This window comes from Sander lucioperca, chromosome 2 (genome assembly GCF_008315115.2).
Source record: "Sander lucioperca isolate FBNREF2018 chromosome 2, SLUC_FBN_1.2, whole genome shotgun sequence".
NCBI classification, from domain to species: domain Eukaryota; kingdom Metazoa; phylum Chordata; class Actinopteri; order Perciformes; family Percidae; genus Sander; species Sander lucioperca.
Genome location: NC_050174.1, coordinates 4,084,788 through 4,108,389, shown reverse-complemented (window position 1 = coordinate 4,108,389; position 23,602 = coordinate 4,084,788). Strand labels below are relative to the sequence as shown.

Below are 23,602 nucleotides of genomic sequence, written 5' to 3'. Positions count from 1 at the left end.
GTGCCTTCATTATGCGATCACGCCAAGGGACTTTAGACTAAACTAGCTTCAGCACAGACCAAGGGAGCTTCATACATGAGGCCTCTGTGGTGAGTTACTGGGTGCTGCTATCATTCATCCCCCTACAGTATGATGACCAGTCTGATTGACTTCCTGCAGTTCTTGACCTGATCCTGGTGGACTGGTGGAGGATGAAACAGAGCAAATGGCTGTTTAAATACTCATTGAAACTTAGAGCCAAACAACTTGGGAGCTGGTGACTGGATAGAGGAGGTGACCACGTAAGTAAACTGCTGATTTAAAGATCGCATAGTAGAGTAACCTTTTTTTTTTTTTTTTTTATTTCTACAGCAGTTAGATACATTCACTAATCCCAAAATGAGAAGACATGAAATTAGATGAGATCTTGACTAGATCACAATACAATCTGAAACATCTTTAAATTCCAGACCTGTTTCAAGGATTACTCAAAGTATATTATAGTCCACTTAAAATGCCAGGTTTGCCTTGTAGTACAGTTTAGATGCTGTGTTAAGGAAGATAAGATATTGCTCAGCACTGTGCTACATATTTACATGTGACAAAAGCCACCCATCTGTTGCTTTAAGTATGTCAACACCAGCAAGAAAGTTATGTGCAAAGACAATTTGTTTAAATCTACTATCTTCAGATTTGAAGGCCCAAGATATTATTGGGTTTTGTACATAGGCATATTTTGTTTACCTAAAACAACAGATGGACATGTAAAAAATGATTTAATTTGTCCATTTGAACAAAAATAATTTCAGGCCGTGAAGATATTTCCTGCCTCCTCAGTTTTATAGCATTTAAGCCTTCATAGAATTCAGATAAAAACAGTCAGTGCTGCAGGATTGAGGCCAATCACAGAGATGAGGCGTGAACCAGCAGATAACAAGATTAAAAGGCCAAACGTCCCCCAGCTTCAGCTCTACCGCTGCTGACAAGCCATGTTCCTCTTTCCGCTTTGTGAATGAATGGGTTTCTTATAGGCCAAGACTGTAGCAGAGTTATTTATTTTATGTGTGTATGGAGAGTCTGAAAAATGTATGTATAGTCAGATGTGTGAGTCCAAAAAGTAATATATCCCTTTAAGAAAGCAATTTTGGATTAATTTAGTTGTACTTAAAGAATACAGGTAAATACAGAGTAGCTTTTAGCTGATGTGATGATTTGTTTGGTGTTCTAAACAGGAACAGTCATGGGATGTGGTGTCACAAAGTCCAACCAGTTCCACAAAAACTCTGGAAAAGGTACCTATGATTCTTCTGACAGCTTCAAACCACAGACTGATACACCTGTTTATCTCTCTTAACCTTCTCAGATTTACACGTTGTCTACCTTGTTCTACACTATAATTGTAATCTGTTTATTACATGTGTTGAATGAATGTATCTGTATTTGTTTTTGTCTTTCCACTCTGCGCGCATGCAGCTGTCACATGTAAGTTACACCCGTCTTATCTTGTGTTGTTGTTGTTTGCCGGATGTTGAATGTGAGCTCAAACCACACTTGTCTGGTTTAGGGCTAGCGGATAAAAAATGTAATCAAAATCAAATGGGTCGTCACACCAGCTTAAACAGAAAAGACTGTTATAGATATTTACTCAGGTAGAACTGAAGTAAACACACTGGAGACAAAATCCACTAAAAGTACCGCCACACACAGGAAAGAGAAACATCTTTCACATGCAATTTCTAAAAGGTTTCCAGGAACATACAGAGTTCAAACTACGCTCATGTGTTTTAAAAATTTCGAAAAGTTTTTCAATAGGCCTATTGGTCAACTCATGATTCTCCAGTTGCTGATATTTTTAAGCACACAAGATTTGTATTTTGTGTAATGGAGGATTGGATTTAAATTTCAAAATGATGCTTATGTAAGCAATAACTGACTCAAACTTTGACCGTTTCTGCATCTTGATATAAGACGGGGCAATATAGCACAATATCACAATATTATTACGGTTATTTTCCGATGTTGACATGTTCAACAATTTGGCAAATGTAGGCAATATCTCACACTCATGTAAAAAAACTTAAACAATTAATGTTATATTTTAGTCATAATTTTATTAATAATAATTTTAACAGCAAAGGTTTGAAAAGCGATGGCATTATATGATCGTGTCATTTCGGGATGATTCCACTGAAAGTTTATATTTCTATCGAGGAAAATCCTGCATAGCTGTTGTGTGTGTTTACTGTAAAGAAGTAGATCATCTGATCCACCTGGATCACTGCAGTTTGATATTTTCTGATCACCTGTTTGCGTTTTTCAGCTATAAAAGCTGCCATCCTCATTCAGCGATGGTATCGTCAGTATGTCGCCCGCACAGAGATGAGACGGAAATACACCTGGCACATCTTTCAGTCCATCGAATACTCAGGAGAACAGGCTCAGATAAAGGTGAGAAACTACCAGAGATGATCCAGTCTAGTTCTGTATGTTCGCTGTAGAGTAATTATAAAAGTAACGGCTCAACTTTCACGTCTCCTCTCCGTGTAGCTTTATAACTTCCTCGGCTACCTCATGGACAATTTCACACCTACAAGCAATGAACGTAAGACTTTAAATTTCAACGGACAAACTTTATTGCTCAGGAATGTCCCGAATCTCTGAGTTTGAGCTGTCGTCTTGTCCTTCCTTCCAGGGAATTTGATCTCGCACATCTTCAGAGATAACGATGTCTGTCGGGACACAGAGTGGGAGAGGTTTTTCTGCTACAAGAAAATAGAAGTGCCAGAGATTTACTCTGGACCTCACCTCACCTTCCCTCTGACGGTAGAGCAGGCAGTCGGGCTGGTGGAGGCCTTTAGGAACAAGAAAGTAGGTGCACACAAAGCCTTTACATTCCAGTCTCTAAACAACCTTTTACCTCACTCATAGCTCATGTTCAGATTCAGTGGTTTTGTATCACTGCATGGGGATAGATGCTCCGATTTCACTGGACTGGAAATAACATGACCAGCATTTTAAATTCTGATATTTTACTTAAATCTGACAGAAAGGCAGATCATTATTTATTTTTAATGATATTTTACCGTGAATTGAGTTTCAAAAGCACGATAGCAAGATATTGACCTTGCATAGCAAAAGGCAGTTGATATTTGCATTGTGGATGATGGAGGTCTAATGTTTTTAACAGTTTTAAAAACATTAACATTATCATTTGTCTTAATATTTACTGTATATTTCATATGCAAAAGAAAATGTGTATGAACCTGACCATGACAATCATATTTATGAGCTTAAGGAGTCTGAGTTGTCTTTTTGGTGTTGAGTACAATTTCCACAGAGCAATTGTGTCTCGGAGAATCTTTTTTTACATATCCAAATGAAGCCAATGCTGCTAATTTATCATTTTTTAATTTTTTTACATTTTCTGTCTGAATTTCTGACTTACTTTATTTAATTTGTCTTTAGGTTTATTGAAAAGCAATCTTTAACTTTAACTTTTGTCTTCATCATCGTCTATGAACTTGTCATTCCGGGTCAAAATTTGTTTTTTGGGTGCTTTTTTAAATGTTTTTGTCCCTCTTTTCAACACTTTTTTTATTCATGGACAATAAACCTAATAAAATGACATTATACCTAATTTTTGAATATATATTATACCAGATATTATGAATTATTTTGACTAATAGTTAAGATCAGAGGATGTTGAGTGAATCACAGACTGGTTTATGTCAAAGTTTGGTCGGGATGCTGTTTTGAAACCATTTTATAATTTTTTTTTTTCAAATGCCATGAAATTAAATGAAACAACCAAAATTCAATGAAAGTAATCATTATCTTACCAGCGAAGAACATGGATGCATGGATGTATATGTTGTCTATGTTCCATACAATGTATATGCATGCATTCAAGTTAATTTCGGGCAATTTGGTATTTAAGAAACCCATATATATTTATATAACCCATGTTTCTGATTTAAAAAACTTTGAAAACGGGTCAAATTTGACCGACGACAACACAAGGGTTAAATAACATGTATCATTAGTGTATTGTTCGTATTTTAAGACATGAAGGACAAAAAGCATGCATGAATCACAGTCGTTATCAAACACTGAAATATGCCTACCTGTTCATGTGTCTGAAACCTTCTTGCTAACTAGTCTCTCTCCCAGTAGCAGCTGCACTCGCGCTACGTCCTCCAGCTGCTGCTTGAGACGCTGAAACAAATCCGGATGTTGCCCAATATCAACCGCATCTCTACCTGCCAAAGCAAAGAAATCACTATTTGTGGTGAGATTCGATCAATTTATCATTTGTGCCAACAACTTTCTGACAGAAATGTAGACAGTTTGTTGTTATTGTTTTGTTTTATGTGTTTTATTATTATATAACTGTGTAATGAACTCTGTCAATGTATTTACACCATGCAGGTGACTTGCACGGACAACTAGAAGACCTTCTGCTGATTTTCTACAAGGTCTGGCATTCATCTTCTTAAATCTTCAAATTTCACAAATGCTAAAATAACTAAAGAAATAACTGAAGATGTTCTTGTTTTTTAGCTTATGAGCTATACTTATTTAAGAGGCATCGATAGACCATAGTTCTCTGATTTTATTACTTTAATCAAAAAAACTTTCCTCCTGTACTTCAGGGCCATGAAGTATCAGTAGCGACTTAATCATTTATTTGAATGATTCTTTTTTCTGGTTGATTTTTTTCCCCCATTTAATTGATTGTTTAGTCTATGAAATGTAAAAGAAAAAGAAGTCAAAGGCACCAAGGTGTCTTCAAATGTCTTCTTTTGTCTGACCAAAACTCCCAAACTCCACTATTCCATTTTAAATTATGTAAAATGGAAAGAACTCTGCAAATTCTTACATTTGAGAAGCTAAAATCAAGTTTTCTTTTTAGATTTCTTTTCTTGGTTAATCAACTTGAACGATTAACTGATTATTTAAAAAAAATGTTGCTGATTAATTATGCGTTGATCAACTTAAACAATAAATCAACGTCGTGTTTTCCTTCTTAACTTTAGTTTTTGGTCAAAACAAAGCTGTTTAGCTGCTGAATTTTTTTTTACTTCTACAAATCAATTAGCGAGTGAAACAGGATCTGTGCTTTCACTCTGTGTGCTGTGGCCTCTTGTTTGTTCAGATTACAGAAAGGTTTTCTAACACCGCTATTTGCCTACATTACAGAATGACATGCCGTCCATGGAGAAGCCCTATGTGTTTAACGGAGACTTTGTAGACCGAGGCAGCGACTCCATTGAGATCCTCCTCATCCTGTTTTCATTCCTGCTTGTCTATCCGAGTGAAGTCCATCTCAACAGAGGAAACCACGAGGACCATATAGTCAACCTGAGGTAAAACTACATCCAGCTAGGGGCAGTGAATCTCAAAGAACAACAACTTAATTTCTAACTCTTATTTTGTGTTTCTCTGACCGATGTAGGTACGGCTTCACAAAGGAGGTGCTGACTAAATACAAGGTACGTTTATATCACCATACAAACCTCAGCACACTCCTTTTCTTTTTGTTTACTGCTCGGTATTAACTCGTCATCACCATGTATCAAACTAGCCAGCACGACCAAAATGTGCTCTAATCTCGTCTATCTTTGCAGCAGCTAATTTAAATTGGTTTCAGTCACCTCCACCTACACATTGCCAGTTAAGCTTGACGTAGACTAGCTTCTACGATACAGGTCACTCCTCCTCGCAGCTAAGAGGATTTGAGGTAATTAAATCAGATGACATATGGCTCTGTTGGCTTCTGATGAGTCAGAGAGGTCCTAGCGCTGTGGAGATAGGTCTGGCAATGCAAGACTATAGAGAGGTCAAGATCCTCGAAAGATGTCTCAAATGTTTTAGATTTACTGTCCTTGGTTAAGATAAAAGGAAGTTTGAATTCCAGCTACACTATGAGCAATAATTTCATTGAAAAATTGGTTTACAAACAGGCATCAAACTCACAATCTGAAACAACATCTTTATACTGGAGTAAAGACAACTACACCATCAAGAATTGATTAAATAAACGTCCCTAAAATGAGACAACATGTATCTTAAGATCTATAGAATACAACACATACAAAATACTGGACACGCAATGCAAAATAAGTGATTCTTGTCAACAAAAGAAGTTATGAAAACTTAAATTTTCCACATAATGTTTTTTCCTTCAATTAAATAAATCCCAGTTTGGATGTGGAATTATTCCTAGTAGTTGTTGTTGACCGCTGTTTTATTTTAAATGTATTTCTATTTTATTTCCTAGTAGCATGTCTCCCATCAATTCAGATTATAAATTGATATTAAATAGAGAAGGTAAACAGAGAATAAATGCATAGAAAAAAAGGAACTTGGTCATCTGTGAGGAATCAAAAGCTGAATTGTCACAAAAAAAATATATTATTATTAGTTCTGTTGCTCTGTTACCACTTTATTACACAATAAAATTTAAGAAATAAAAATAGATAAATATATATACAAAAAATAAAAATTTAAACTTCTTTAAATGAAAAAAAACAACAAAAAATTACTAACAAGAAAACACTTTAAATGCATACCTCAAAAAGAAAAGAAAAAGAGTACAGACTTAAATATAGCCTATAAGATACGCTAATACATGTTGACAACAAACTTCCATAAAACTGAAGAAAAAAGAAGAGGAGGATAAGGAAAATTACTGTTTGTCCTCAGATGCATGGCAAACGGATCCTGAAGCTGCTGCAGGAGATTTTCAGCTGGTTGCCATTAGCGACGGTGATCGACCAGAAGGTGCTGGTACTCCACGGAGGGATCTCCGACACCACAGACCTCAGTGTCCTCGCCCGTGTGGACAGACATAGTGTGAGCTGTCAAACGCAGATATGTTCATTTCAAAAATTGTAATCAATTATTTTGAAAGTCTCTTACATCTCTACTCTCCTCTGTTTATCCCAGTACGTCTCAGCACTGAGGCCTCCGAAGAAGAGAAACCAGAGCTCAGCGACATCGTCCATCGACATAGATATGGAGGGGGACATCTTGTCCCACATCAAGCTCACCCAGCGTCGGACCTCACTCACGTATCCCAAACCCCTCGCCCGCGACATCTTCCAGAACCGCTCGCTGCAGGACTTCTCCGGACTGATCAAAGGTAATATGGTGGATGATGTGGAGATCCACAGGAAGAGACCGTCCATTTCCATCCAGGGAATCATCAAACCAGAAAATGAGACGACTCAGGCTGCGTCCTCTGAGTCTGTCAACAGTGAAAATGTCAACGACGAGTGGAAGCAGGTGATGAATGAGTAGTGAGCCGAGGTGTTTGCTCAGATACTTGAGATACGTACATTTCTATTGTATTTGTTGACTGTTCCCACATTTACTTACAGTAGTTTAAATCTTTGTTTTTCTCAGCTTTGTAAAGTACCACATCAGTGCCACAAAAGTGTTCAGTGTTATTTGCATGATCAAAACTACAATATTGTAAATAATAAACCTTATTTAAATTCAAAAGGCAGTAAAAATGAGATAAATTAAGCAAAACAAAAACACTATTAAAACGCAGCAGAAAAATAAAAAGTACATACTTAGAAAGTAATATAAAAAGGCAAAACAGACAAAATATATACTTTCACACATGCACAAAGACATAAATGTACAGTGGTTTTAGTTACACAAAAAAAAAAATACACATAAATGTATGTCAGATTTAAAAAAGAAAATGACCTTATGCCACACTTTTAAATAGACGCTTACCTTCTAAATGTTCTAAAATAAATAATCAAAATACTTTCAGTTTTTTGTTAGGCCTGGTTACATTTTTGTGTATTTAGTGTATGTCATTACATTTAGCTGATGCTTTTATCCAAAGCAACTTCCAATAAGTGCATTCTACCGTGAAGGTACAAACTCGGAACAGCGAGAATCACAAATAAGTACATTAGCTTCAAATAAGCCAAACTACAAAACTACACATCTAAGTGCATTTTTTTTAAAATAAATATGATCTTCTTAGCCAAGGTGCAGTCAGAAAATATGTGTTTTTAGCCTACGGCAGAAGATGTGTAGACATCCAGCTGTCCTGATGTCAATGGGGAACTCGTTCCACCATTTAGGATCTAGGACAGCAAACAGTCGGGATTTCGAGTGATTAATTGTCCATCGCAGTGAGGGGGCAGAAAGCAGACTGGCCGATGCAGAGCGGAGTGGACGGGCTGGGGTCTAAGGTTTAACCATGTCTGGACTCCTGGATGTAAAAACTGGGTCTGATCCATTTGCAGCACGGTACCAAGTAATAATGTCTTGAAGCAGATGCGGCCAGCAACTAGGAACCAATGAAGGGAGTGAAGGAGCGGTGTAGTGTGAGAGAACTTATGTAGGTTGAAGACCAGTCGAGCTGTTGCATTCTGGATGAACTGCAGGGGTCGCATGGCACTTGCAGGCAGACCAGCCAGCAAGGAGGTGCAGTAGTCTAAACGTGAGATGACTAGAGCCTGAACCAGAACCTGAGCCGCCTTCTGGCTTAGAAGGGGACGTATCCTTCTGATGTTGTGCAGCATGTATCTACACGATCGGGTTGTTGCAGCAATGTTAGCAGTGAGGGAGAGTTGGTTGTTAAGTGTCACACCTAGGTTCCTAGCAGTCTGAGTGGGGCATACCGCAGAGTTGTCAATTATGATAGTAAGGTCATGGGTGGTAGAGGAAAAGTAGCTCAGTCTTGTCAAGGTTGAGATTCAAGTGGTGTGTAGACATCCAACAATGAGAGATGTCAGTGAGACAGGCAGGCAGAGGTTTGTGCAGCTACCTGTGTTTCAGACTGGGGAAAAGAGAGAATTAGTGGGGTGTCGTCTGCGTAGCTGTGGTAGAAAAAGCCATGTGGGTGAATAACAGAACCGTGAGAGTTGGTGTACAGAGAAAGGAGGAGGGGACCCAGGACAGAACAAGGTTCTGACACAGATCCTCTCCAAGTTACCCGGTAGGTGCAGTCTTTGAGGTAAGATGAGAGTAGAGAGAGTGCAGGGCCTGAGACACCCAGATCCCGAAGAGTGGAAATAAGGATCTGATGATACACTGTGTCAAAGGCAGCATACATTTCATGTTACGCTTACACCGTCCACTTACTAGCTTTTTCCAGAGCTTTCATCCGCATCTTCCACTGAGGAAGACCATTACTGTTTCCAAAGTTGTTATATAAGTTTACACTTATTGCCAATTCCCTCTTATATTTTACTCTTACATACTCTTGTTTTACATGCACTATTATAATACATTCTAGCACAGCACAATATTACTAGGGCTGCAACTCCCAATTATCTATATACGTGTATATATATATATATATATATATATATAAGGAATGAAAGTCAACATTCATTATTGGTTTTGCTCTGTGAGTGAGTTTGTTGTTTGTTTGTTTATTTGTTGTTCTCAGGTCTTAAGTGAGATATTTAATTAGGGACTTTGTCATGTAGAAAAAAGGTTATTTTGATCAGAGGTTGTGGCCGGTGTGTCTCGGCTCTGTCCCAGTGGACTAAATCAGTCCTGATAAACACTCCAGTGATCAACACTCACCTGCTGTGGATTGTTGCTTGCTTCGTCATTAATTCCTCTGCCGTGAGTTCACCACCGTCACCACATTACGCACAGGCTATAGAAGTCAATGGTCTCATTTGACTCTGTTACTTGGTGCTGGTTCAGGTCCAAACATGCTCAATCGTTACAATTTAGGGTAATGTAACATAGTCAGTGAATTATCTGAATTGTAAAGGGATGCATTTAGGTGTCCGTATACCATTGTAAACATAAGTAACAGCATCTTAAAATAACTTATGTAGTCATAATTGTAAGACATTATTTTATCAATTTAAAAGGCTTTACTTAGTTTGCTGACCACCATTTAGGTAATACAATTACTGTAATATACTGACTATGGATGAGTACTTCAAAAAAACCCACTGCAAAAGATCCAAGCTATCTCTTTAAGCCTGAAATTCTGAATTAGAGATTACAGAAATATTTTTGCTCATCCAGTGAAAATCAACCATATCACCACAGGGTCCATTATTAGCTGTCGATCACACGGCCATCCTCTGCAGATGCCATAGTTGATGTTCATATTTCCATTTTCTGAGTACTTTCAAGGACTTAAAAAGTTAAGTTGATTATTGTTTTCTTTTGTTCACTGAAAAATCAGAAGGTTTAAAGTTAAATCTCTCCCTCCTGTCTTTCCCATATGTCCACAGATCCTGGACCTGCTGTGGAGCGACCCGATGAACCAGAACGGCTGCGTACCCAACGAGGTGCGGGGCGGAGGCTGCTACTGGGGCCCCGACGTCACAGAGGACTTCCTGAACAGACACAACCTGCAACTAATCATCCGCTCCCACGAGTGTAAACAGGACGGTTACGAGTTCTGCCACAACCGAAAGGTGAACTCAGACACTGACGGACCACAGACGCTCTAATGTTTTCACAGTTCACTAAAACATGAAAATTCTTTCATTTGACTTAGGTCCTCACTCTGTTCTCCGCCTCCAATTACTATGACGTGGGAAGCAACAGGGGGGCCTACGTGAAGTTGGGTCCAGACCTTGTGCCTTATTTAATTCAGTACCAGGCCAGCAGCATGATCCGAGAGCTTACCGTGAGACAAAGGTACAAAAAACACAAAATGTTCATCTCGACAATGTAAATCATCAGAGCTACAACTAGTCCATCTGTTGATTATTTTTGCCATTTATCAGTTGTCTATAAAATGTCAGAAAAAATGCCTTTTACACATTCCCAGATCTAAAGGCAACATTTCAAATTGCTTGTTTTGTTCAAAACCCAAAAGTGTGCAATGTACAATTATACAAAATAGAGTAAATTAGCAAGTCTTTGCACGTGAGAGACTGAAACCAAAAAAAGCAACAGTTCGACATTTTGGTAGCTATGCTTATTTATTTTTTTACCCAAGGTTAGATGAGAAGATTAATATCTCATGTTTGTTTGTTAAGTATAAAGCTACAGCTAGCAGCCGTTTAGCTTTAGAGTTTAGATTCTCGGCCCGGCCGTTATTTTCCACCACTATCCTCGGACCCTTGATCAAGCAATTTCTTTTTTTTTTTTTATCCATTACCTATTTAGCCTAATTGGGTGGGGAGAAAGCTATGCCATAATCAGAATTATTATAAATATATATATAGGCTATATAAAAGTAACAAACGTGTACAAAATTTAGGCTGCAGTTACAAAATGCAGCACTTCATGTGCGGAGTCTCCTCCTCTTGCACGCATCACACCGGGCCTGCTGTGCTTCTGTGTGTATCTTAAGTGCAACATGGAGCTTGAATATATATTGAAACAAAGAAAAACAGGAGAATTAACTTTGAGCAAGTGTGGAGGAAAGTCGGAGGTATGGAAACAGTTTAAACAAGTCGTGGGAAGTGACAACAATATGTTGTTCATCAGTTTCTTTTTTTTACGTTTCTTCATTCGGATCCATTTGCGATCCGTTCCATTCTGAATAAACAAACAGCGCAGTTTACATGCTTCGTCCTTTTTGCATTATTAGTGGGAATGCTGTTCAGCAGCATTCCAACTATTGTTGTTCCTGTCGGCCATTTTCTTTTTTTATTATTATATATCTTTGTCCCCTCTCTATAAATTGCTCTCACGCCCACAATATCTACTTGTCATACACAATTTATACATCAAAACGTAGGTATTTTTGTCTAGTTTCAGCCAATGTTTTGCGATATGCCTTATACTTTATGTTTAATAGCAAAGCACAGTTTTTAGACAGCTATTGTGTAAAACAACACTTTTCTGCCTTTAATTCTGTTTATTATCTGTTATATTTGTTGTTATCTTGTCTGCAGTGTCGGACGAACCGAGCGCTCAGCCCTTAAAGTCCTGCGGGAGCAGCTGTTTGCGCACAAATCTGACCTCGCCTGTGCCTTCAAAATGGTTGACCGCAAGAACACAGGTGTGTAGTGTGACTTTCATGAACCAGTTCAGTTCTCAACGGATCAGGTGTTACTTAATTTTATTACAGATCTTTTGTGTACTTTCCCTTGTAGTTCTCAAAGGACAAAGTCTGGCTAGGGAGAAATGTGAGCTCCCAACTTTTAATCCCCACTTTGAAAAAAAAACCTGGGGGCTGAGCAAAAGTCCTTCCAGGAACACCTGACAGTTTCACAGAAACCTTTATTGTTCTGGGATTTACTTTAATTCATACATGTACGAGTACATAATAAGTAAATAACAAAGTATGTAAAGACAACACTGTTTCTCAATGTATGTACTGCAACCTGTCATTATTTATTAAATAACATATGTGCCAATACTAATATATAAGTAAATATGGGCAGATAATATTCATTTATTGGTTGGGCTTTACTTTGGATGCTTTTGGAATTGATTTTTCTGGCGTGTTCATCAACCTGATTGGAAGACAATGCAGCACTGGATTAGCCTAGAAATCTAGACGCACCCTAGCGACAGCAAATTTAATTTGCAGCCAGGTGGGGTCTAGGCACTCTCCGTTGGCTTACGATCAGGAAAAACCAAACTCTGGTCAGGCCAATCACATCGTGTATAGAGTCGGTAGACGGGTTTATGGCTGCTGCTGCTGGGAACAGCGGTCTTCTGGAAGACTTGGAGTTAAGCTTTTCTTTGAGAAAAGAACAAAGAACGGCACTGAAATCATTCTTAAAAAAGGAAGATGTGTTCGGAGTTTTGCCGACCGGATACGGCAAAAGTTTAATCTATCAACTAGCTTCGCTACTTTCTTTGTTGCTCTGCCTGGTTGTAGCGCTATCCTATTGCGTGCAGAGGGAATTTAAAGGACAACAGTTTATCCCGCCCCTCGGGTTGAGCTCCGTCAATGGTTAGTTCCCAGACCCAACATCTTGATGTGGGTCTGGCTTGTCAGGCTAGCACTAGATGAGAATTTGGCTGAAATCAGATAACAGGTAACATTTCCACTTCCGTCAGGTTATGTGAATGTACACAACTGGGCCAGTGCAGTGGAGAGTGTGATGCACCTCGGTCTGCCCTGGAGAATGCTGCGCTATCAGCTGGTCACCAGTAAGACCAGTGATGGCATGATCAACTACCACGAGTGGTTCAACGATCTCGCCATCAAAGGAACCAACACAGATGTGAGTTACTTAGCTGTAGATAGATGGTGGTCATAGAAATACTAGTGTTTGATTCAAGGATATTGTATGTACATATCTTTTGCCGAATCAGATAACACACCTAAATACTGTTTACATAACAATGAAAGCACTTGGTTTTTCTTGTAGCACATAAACCAAAGTCTACTTGAGACTTTGTATCGCCACCGCTCCACCTTGGAGACCATCTTCAGAATTGTAGACACCGACAACTCAGGTAAAACAATTTATTCATCACTGAAACAAGTTACATGTACACTGTGAACATCTATACACACCACTGGCTTCTTTATGTTTTTAATAAGCGGCATATGTTGTTGTTCTCTTGCCACTTAAAGGGAAAAAGAATTTTGTGGTCTACACATTAATGAAATTACTGTACTGATTTACGGAGACAATCCAATGAGAGACAGTGGAGGTGAAAAGTGTGACAGGGTTGTTTAAAGTGTCTGTTGTGTCCAGATGGAGATACTACAGACACTTAGACGTTTACTGAGTTCAGCCTCTGTTAATCCAACTGTAACATGCATAACAGGCCACATTGGGCTACGGCCTCCTGAATCCTCCCAGTTAAGACAAGGATTAACCTACTGATGGCCTCTGATGGCCTCCCCATCCCCCAACTCTGATCACATACACTTTTTCCTCTATCAGCACCTCTGTTTCTATCACTGCATCTCTAATCTCTTCTTTTCTACCCTGCGTCTTTAACCTTTAACCCTGTCCTCCTCCCAGGCTTCATCACCATGGAGGACTTCCGGCAGACCTGGAAGCTGCTGAGCGTCTACCTAAAGATGGAGATCACGGATGACGCAATATCTGACCTGGCCGTCACCATTGACCGCAACCAGGACGGCAGCATCGACATCGACGAGTTCATGGAGGCCTTCCGCCTCACGGACAAGAAGAGCCGGCTGGAGCGAGGACGCAGCATGTTCATGGGGACGGCCACCGACCTCACCAAGCTGGAGGGAGACCTCAACATATGAGCAGAGAGAGAGAGAGAGAGAGAGAGAGAGACTGAAAACAGAGAGCAACCTTAGCTCAGACCTCACCAGATAGCCAAGGGGATGGGAGAGAGGGGAGATAAAGCCAACGCAAGCTGCTTTAGTGACGCACATTGAGACGTAGGATGCTGCTGAGCAACAGCTGCGTAGTTCACATGGGATTAGAGTGAGGATAGAGTTCAGGGTATTTGACAGCGAATATTCATTTCACATTTTGATGCAGTTTTATCCACTGAGGCTGCGTGTGTGTGTGTGTGTGTGTGTGTGTGTGTGTGTGTGTGTGTGTGTGTGTGAAACACAACTGCATTTTATCTCTTTTATTAAGTTAGAATCGTCAAAAACTGTTGCAAAGGCAAAATCCACAAACAGAAACAAAAAGGCATCATATTTAGGCTGCATGATTTTTAAAGGTAAGCTATCCTGTGCTTTTCTCAAAAATAGTATAGTGTAGTAAAGACTAATACAAAAGTAATGCCTTTCCACACTTAGACCCACTAGAAGTGTGTGGTGGCATCTGAATTTGCAGAGACCCTTCCCTCTGCCTGTGTTCTCCCTTTTCTTTTTCTTTTTGAAAGTTGGAGAGTTTTGAAAAACCATGGCACTTCTGGGCATCAACAAAGAGCCTTTGGGCCCCACGTTGGTGTGTAACCCCCAGCCAATAACATTCTTATTTTCAACCGCTGCTTTGCCTCTCAGCATCTCATACCGACCAAACCGACGCACAAGTCTAATGGACACAGACACCACTGACTCCAGATGTTTTTAAATGGACGTTTCGGTTGATCGATTTTCATTACGTCAATTCCCATATACGTATATCAATAGGCTCAGTACAAAGACAATAATACATTGTATTAATCAAGCAATGTCTCAAAAATATCCAAAAGCAGTTGTAAGTTACATGAAAAAAAACATTAAAATATTGCACATAACAAAAAGCATTTAAAACACATTTAACCAGGAAATCTCCAATGCTGCAACTAACAGTTATGTCATAAAAAATGAATCTGCTAATTCTTTTTTCAATTAACTGTTTGGTCTATATATCATCAGAAAAATGCTTATTACAATTTTCTAGATCAAAAGGTGATGTCATGAAATGTTTTGTTTTGTCCGACCGAAAAACAAAAACAAAAAATGTTCAATATACTAAATGTTAGAACAAGAGAAAGGAGCAAATATTAATAATTGACAAATTTAAACAAGAGAATGTTTGGATTTTCTACTAAAATTTGACTTATATTTAGTTTACAATGATAAAAAAAAAGAGACAAAAGCAGCAAATCCTCACATTTTCATAGCAGGAAACTAAGAAAGAAATGACAATTGTTTCAGTGTGCAGATGTTCCTCTTTTCATTAATGCTGATTTCCAATAGCCTTGCATCTACATGGGATGTGCGAATAACTATACTCCTCTTAAAGACTTTATAGATAGCAGAAACTAAACAAAAAATATATGATAAGACTATGAATATTTGTGCAATTCTACATCAGTTGCACTAATTAATTGCAACTTTAAATTTTGCTGGTGCCTTAGCAGTAGAAGTGTTTTAACTTCTAGGGATGAAGTTACTGTAAGTCTGCACTGATGATGTTTTGTGTCAGTGCCAACTGCCAACGATGTCCTGGGGTCCCTCCTCGTCTCAGGTGGGATTCAAAAACTTCCTTTGTCCAGAACGGAGAACTCATGCTTTTATTCATTTTACTTTTAGGATGTATTTCTACCTCCAAATTGTTTATTTAAAGCCCAGAACAATTGCTGTGTTTTAAAGGGATAGTTTGATATTTTGGGAAATACGTTTATTCATTTTCTAGTTAGCTGAGAGGATCATTACCACTCTCATGTCTGTCTGTTCAATATGAAGCTGGAGCCAGGAGACACTTAGCTTAGTTTAGTATTAAGACTGGAAACAGCTAGCCTGGTTCTGTCCAATGGAAACTAAATCCAAATACCAGAACCACTGAAGCTCAACAATTAACACATTTTACCTAACTTTACTTTTGTTTAATTCATACAAAATCTGTGATTTTACAGATGGTGGTAGACAGATTTCTTTTCATTTTGGACAGAGCCAGGCTAGCGGTTTCCTTCTGTTTCCAGTCTTTATGCTAAGCTAAGCTAACCGGCTGCTGGCTGTAACATCATATTCAGTCTGTTATAAAATGTAACATCATATTCAATCTGTTATCAGTCTTCTTAGCTAATAACTATCAGCAAGAACGCAAATAATAACCAAAACTTTTAACTATTTCTTTAAGATATGTAGACATGGTGTTTTAGTTTTTTTGTTAAATCTTCTGTTTTCATTGTTAAATAAAATTCGCACATTGTTTCATATTATTATAACTCAGCCAAAAGAGACATGAGGAAATCTGTGTGCATTTGAGTAAAATTGTTTGTTTTTTTGCATGATGACCATGTATAATGTTTACTGTAAATACATCTCACAGTCACATTTGTAGCATTCATGTGTGTGTGTGTGTGTGTGTGTGTGTGTGTGTGTGTGTTGAGGTGTGTGTTGTCTATGTTGTTTATGAATTACAATTTAAAGAAAAGTGGTATATTGGGGAAAGTATAACTTATAGATATCATTTCCCAAAAGTGTATATATATATATATTGGGAATAACATTTTAGGGTTTGAATATTCAAACCCTAAAATGTTATACCCAATATAAAACGTAACTGTAATTTGATATAACTAATATCTCAGTGATCGGATCAATAAAGATAATTGTTAAAACATGTTATTATTATCCTTCCTGGCCAGTCAAAGTAGGTTTCAGAAACACCAGCAGGGGGCACAAAAGACTAGTAGAACTTGTTCTAAACCAAGGAAAATAGAAAGAACTGTAAGTGAATTAATATTTCTAATTTCCTTGTTATAAATCAGGAAACACCTGAACCGATGTGAACTATGGATGATGATCAATGATGTGAACTGATGACTGATAGAATAATAACGTTACACACTGTAATTTAAAAGAGTATAAGTATCCACAAGAATTGGCTAAGTGTATAGTTATTAAAGATTAATACAAAACAGTAAACAAGGCTAACTGGGAATTATAATGCCACTATGAATTTGAGCTGCAGCCAGCAACAGTTAATGGGAATTCTTGGGGGTTTGACTGCATTATCTCCCTCTGTGGTCGGGACAGTAGTTTTCCTTTCAAATGGCAAGGTTAATTTTCCAAGTGGGTGGACATTAAAACGTGCCCGGAGCTGCCTGCAGTTTAAACGAGGTTGGATTAAAAAGCACACCATAATTTACACACACAGTCATCGTTTACCTGGAGTTAACGAGTTACGACTCGTTTTCGGGTAACTCCTGGGTCAACAGGACATATAAGATTAACGTTAGCCCGTTTCCTGCGGATTTGTGGAGACAGCACAATGAATATTTAAAAAGCAATAACGTTTTTGGACAATAGGTTTATTCACTGCCAAGAATTAGCAAACGTTACATGAGAAGATGAGACGAGAACCTACTCTTAACTCTAAACCTCTTTTATTATTAACATGTTAAATTGTTTGTTTACCCTAGGGTGACCAGATTTCCCGGAACTAAAACCGGGACACTTTGCGCGTGACCGTAGTGCTCGTGCACGCACACGCTTTTTAACGTGAACATGTGCCAGCCCAGGTCAGACATAGACATAGACAGATTAGACAATTTTGCCAACAGCACACGTAGGCCTACTGCTCACAACATAATGGGCTATCTCAGTTTCATGCATTTTCTTGGTATGTAGCCTACATATGTAAGAAATCATATTAAAAGATATTGAGTGAGTTTCATGTGGGACCAACTTTATTTTTCAGAATTAAAGCATTCTTTTGGAAAATGCACCCACTGAACTTGTGAAAAACGTTGTGAAAAGGTATTTTTCATTGCATGGCACTAAACGAATTATTTGGAACTGCTGCCACAGGCTTGAACTAAAGTTATGGTAACACTTTATGGTAAGGGTACATGAATTATGAATTCATGCATGAATAATTCGTGATTTGTGCATTACTTCATTCCTTTATATCTTATGAATCATCAGGAATTGACATGAGTTCATAGCCTCTCATTCATGACCTCATGCATGAACAACACATCAACTAAAGCATTAGGTAAGGTGGGTACTAACTAAAGTTGCTGTTTAGACTGTTAATATTAATTCATTCATTCATTCATTAATTTTACAGTCAATGGTTTTAGCTAGCTAGCTTCTTTTTCTGCTGGTTGCCTAACGTTAACTTAATTTAGACTGTACTAGCAGTAGTTCAAGATAAGAGTACTCATAACTTTCTGTAAAACCTGTAAAATATGTATTTTTGACACTTTGCTTTTGTACAGATTAAACAAAAGATACATAAAGTGTTAATGAGTGAGCTTTAGAGGCGCTGGTCTGCTGGCTTTTGTTACCTTATGCCCAGCCATGCTAGCTTTTCCCCCTGTTTCCAGTCTTTATGCTAAGCTAAGATAACTGTCTCCAGGCTGTAACGTTACCTTTATTATTTAACAAACAAGCATGAAAGTGGCATCAATCTTCCTCTCATTCTCAACTCTCAGCAAGAAAGCAAATAAACTTGTAAGACATACTCAGATCATGTAGTAAAAATAGCATTACCACAACCAATGTGAAAGTACTCTGCAGAAAAACATCTCTGTGAGTTTTAAACTTAGGCTATATAAATACACTGAATTACTGATCCAGTCCTGTGTATTTCACTGGTCTAGCTAGTTGATTGTGTGCTTATTTGAACTACTGTTTTATATTTTATAATAAATATGGTATATGATGATCAATTGTTTTGTATGTAAAATTGTAATCTGCAAAGTAACTACCATCATCAGTAGGATGTAGTGGAGTAAAATTATAAAATAGCATAAAAGACAAGTTGCCTTTCCCTCTGTTGCTTTTCAAATCCAGCAACCACTACCCCATAGAGACTCACACAGTGGTGACAAGTGGGACAAAAGAAAAAGACCTATTTTTCTGTTGTATCTGAGGAGGGGGGGCATCTATTGTGTCTGCAGGTGGTCTTACTGTTGTAAAGCTGCTGGAGCTTTGCCTTAATGAAGACATTTGAATGAAAGATTCTCAGTCAACAGGAGCGTTTCAAACACTGGCTGTAATAGAGTAGGCCCCCGCTGAACAGCTGAAGGCCTATGGCACTAACCTCATTATTTTCTGTACATTTCTCCACAGTTAGCTTTAAAGTTACATTATATTAAAAAAAATAAGGCTTGTAAACTGACAAAGAACAAATGAGGGGGAAAAGGATAAATCATTTCCTATTCAAAATGTAATTGTTTTTGTGTGCTCAACTACACAAGCAATTATTTAATATCTTTTTTTTTTTTTTTTAGAAATGTACGTACTGAACGCTGTGTCTACAGCATTTTAGCTATAATTTAACTCAAATAACTCACAAATAACAACTTACAGGAAATACTCCAGGAAATGATCCATCTTGGAACCCATTGTGTGGGTCTGATGACAATATGCCGATATACGTAGAGATTAAGAAATGAATGATTAACAAAAATGATTAAACTGCAACAATAAAGCGTTACCAGAACCATCAAACAGGAGGAAGCCAGAATTAGCATTCAGTTATAAGTTGTTTGATAGAGTTTTTCTTTTTTTTGTATGTTCTATTTGCATAAACATTCAATAAATTTAAGTAAAAACCCTCCTTTCATGCAGCAACAAGATATACTGTATTTGTCTCCTTCCCTTTTCCAACCCTTCACTGTTTTGACTCATTTTTCTCCAGACCTACAGCAGACCTGCAACAAGCTTAGGCAGGTTTTTAGGGAGAATAGGAGCTCACACGTTTCTGTCATTCATCTCATATACAATAGGGTGTTAAATGTGTACAGCTGTGGCTACATGTATTCTAACCTGTGGCCTCGGGGGAAGTTACGATCACCTCATCTGAACTCTTCTGAAAACTCACATTATATGTATCTGCCTATGAGATTATCGTTTCAGGGTCTGCAGGCGTCAGTATCTACGCACTCTCCTTCAGTCTTTCCATTAAATGTAACATTCACTTTTTTGGGGCTTGATCAACCTTCAGCGTAGACACTCTTGTCTGCTGACACTGCGACTCTTCTCTGCTGATTGCTTAATGAATTGTCATGTAAGTGCTTTCTTGTAACCTCTGGAGTCTAGGTTCATTTTTGTCTTTGTTTGGCACATTTTGAACTGTCCTTATCCAACACGAATAGTGTCTTTTTTATTAGAACAAACTCAGCTATAAGTCGGACTTATCATTTCGTCAATCTAACAAAGTATAAAGCTGCCGGGATTCCAAAAGACTAGAAGAAATGACACAGAGGACACATTTTTAGTAATAATCACTCAAGAATGTTTGAAACCACAACATGTCAATGGCTTTATCATCCCCATGACAAACAATAAGATAAGTTTAGCTACAACTTTATTGATCCCCAGTGGGGGAGAACAAACAACACAAATGTATGGATAAGCAGCATTTACAGCTGCAAAATCTGATGCAACAGTGCAGGGAGTAAAGGCCTTTTTACAGTCGCCGCAGCCGACCTGTCACGCACCCATGTGATGTCAAAATGATGTAGATCTCGCTGGCGCGCCAGGATTTTAAGTGCGCCAGAGGTCGCGCGCCACTCTATTTTTTTCAGCGCCGCACGACAAAACGGAAACAGGAAGCATGGATGAGTTTGAGGGCAACCAGATGCCAGGACTCTCAGAGTGACTGCAAGTCTCTCTTGTAAACTTACTGGGTTAAGATGAGTTCTTTTATGGTGAATGAAAGGCTTGATCCGACAAAGTAGGTCATCGAATCAAATCGAAACATTGACGTCAATGCTGCTGCCAGTTCTGCCGTTGCCAGTTCTACCTTTTTCTTCTTCTTCTAGTCCGTAGAAATAGCAAAGTCGGTAGCCTTTCCTCATAAGCGACACCTCTATTCAGGAGAAGACTGCAACTAGTGTCGTGACCACCATGCGCGAGTATAAATAGTTATGGCGCTCCCATGATGTCACACTGGCGTGCGACAGTTCGGCTGCGGAGAGTATAACGCACGTTTAAGTGTTGAGTCTTGGATTTGACTCAATGTTGAGTTTGTAGATTTAAAAAAAAGTAAAGTAAGCAGATACAGAATATGTTTCACCCCTTGTTACATAATGCATGTGTGTACAAGTTGCACGAAGTTGAACCAAAGTGATGTTCCTTTTCAGACTATTTTTCTTGAATACTTTTTAGAGGCCTGAAAAGGTAAAACTATCCAATATTTCACAATAAAAAAGCTTAGTGAAATTCAGAAAAATAAGCAATTTTTGTATTTGAAACATGTTTTTTTTTTTAATCTCCCCCATTTTGTTAATCATCTAATGTCATCTTAGATGTATCTTGTGACCCCTTGGTTATATTTTTTCAAATAATCAATTTGTCAGAAAATAGTGGAGGGAATTATCACAACTTCCCAGAATTCTTCAAATGTCCTTTTTTGTTAAAAACCCACAGGTTTTCAGTTTAAAATGAAGTATGATAAAGAAAAGTAGCACATCCTCTCATTTCAAAGACTGAAACTAGACTTTTCTGCTTGAAAAATTACTAAAAACGCTAAATCAATTATCAAAATAATTGCTGATTAATTTTCTACCGATTGACAGAATCGTTTCAGCTATATATGCGACTCTGTCACAGTGGGGAACAGATGGTTTGTCAAACTTTGAAACTTCACCTCGGAAGGGCTTTTCACCATACTAAATAGTTGTGGAATGACATTTTTTATAGGGTACTATGTAACATGTAGAGACTGCATTTAATCAGACCTTTTAAAAAAGATGCAGAAGATACAGTCACAGTGAATTGTTCCACATGGAATCAAGTTAAGAACAATATTCTGGATTTTATACGCAATTGAATTGAATAACCACTTCTGAATAAATAATGTTGAAATTTAAAGCAGTAGTTCAACATTTTGGGAAACATATGCTTATTTGTTTTCTGTCAGAGTTAGATACCACTCTCATGTTTGTACAGTAATATAGCAAGGGGGGCAGCCAGTTAGCTTAGCTTAGCATAAAGACTGGAAACAAGAGGGAACAGCTAGCCTGGCTTTGTCCGAAGGACAGCATGTTGTGTTTTAATGGCGGTTTATGTGCTGAACTATTTCTTGGCCGGGAGCAGTAACTTGGATAACGTGGAGGCATACAGTCAAGGTCGAAGCCCATAAAGAGTCCATGAAAGCATTGGAACAAAGTATTTCAGTAACGTTTTGATGGATTGAAAATACTTCGGTATGTGGCAAGTGAATTCATATGAAGCAACATTTATCATTTATCCACAAACAAAAAGATTTCTCTTGGCACAGCTACCAGAAGACTTACAACTTTCAGACTGCTCACGTCACATCTACGTCGTCAAGCTCAGTTTGAGGCTGCGCAGTACGCTCAACCATCACCGGAAAAGTGCTTCTAATTGACTTCACTGGTCTCCGTCGAAGTCTATGGCGTCGCTGTGTCCATTTCTTTCACTGTCTATGGTCTTTATGAAACTTTGAGTGGTATCAATTTTCTCATCCAACTCTCGGCAAGAAAGTGAATAAAAGAACAATTTCCGAAAATATTCCTTTAAAAACTACGGAGCCCCCGAAGGGTCACGGCAAAAATATTGTTTTGGAGACTAGTTTTGCGTTACCAATCAAAAAATACTGCGTATAAGTAGCTCCCGAAAAAATTCTCACAGTGACCCTTTGGGGACTTGGTGAAATACCACTGGGTTTATAGCATTGAAATATTTTCTTTGAAAATCATCTGTTTGATTTTATGTGGGTTGAGAAACTTATATTATTTGAATATAGGACAATATTTCTTTTTAACTGTGAAGCTAAAAAAAACCCATACAAAACATACAACTAAAGCACATAAATTCAGATAGATGGTTTCTAAAGTTAAAAATCCCAATGGTATGAATTCAATACCATTTTAAATTTCAACACAAAGTATTCGGTAGAGATTAAACTCCACAATCAGGAGTTTAGTTGCTCATTTTCCCATCTGTAAGTACATTCATCAGGTTCCTCTGATTTAGCAGTTTCTTTGCCACACAGTGATTTATCATACACAAACACATCCATACACACACACACAATATTTCTTTCTAACAATTATATAAAAGACAGCAGGCGATTGTGTGAACTTTGCACTTGACGGCAACTTTTATTTTTTTGCAAATACACTATAAATGTTTACAAAAGCACTGTAGAAACATCTGTGCAGTGTAAATTATCAAAACTAAAAATGGATATTACTTTGAACTCATTTTGCACCTCACATGACAAGGATTGTCATTTTCAGCAGCAAAACAAATTAGTATGTCTTAAGAAGAAATGTCTGTTAGTGACTTGTGAACATTGAAATGGGCGATGTGGTTGTTACACCAAAGAGAAAATTAAGGAAAATAATAAAG

General features: G+C 38.0%; 1 protein-coding gene across 1 annotated transcript; it reads left to right on the top strand.

Moving 5' to 3' along the window:
- The first annotated feature begins 7 nt into the window (after window positions 1-7).
- On the top strand, window positions 8-16,611 carry LOC116054343 (serine/threonine-protein phosphatase with EF-hands 2). Its single transcript, XM_031305859.2, has 18 exons — window positions 8-281; window positions 1,212-1,271; window positions 1,453-1,461; window positions 2,300-2,427; window positions 2,527-2,581; window positions 2,672-2,847; window positions 4,153-4,267; window positions 4,408-4,454; window positions 5,179-5,345; window positions 5,435-5,471; window positions 6,685-6,834; window positions 6,928-7,266; window positions 10,215-10,400; window positions 10,484-10,626; window positions 11,835-11,941; window positions 12,952-13,118; window positions 13,266-13,353; window positions 13,872-16,611. Exons 2-18 carry the CDS (start codon window positions 1,220-1,222, stop codon window positions 14,123-14,125), a joined length of 2,220 nt encoding a protein of 739 aa, XP_031161719.1. The 5' UTR covers window positions 8-281; window positions 1,212-1,219; the 3' UTR covers window positions 14,126-16,611.
- Window positions 16,612-23,602: the final 6,991 nt, after the last annotated feature.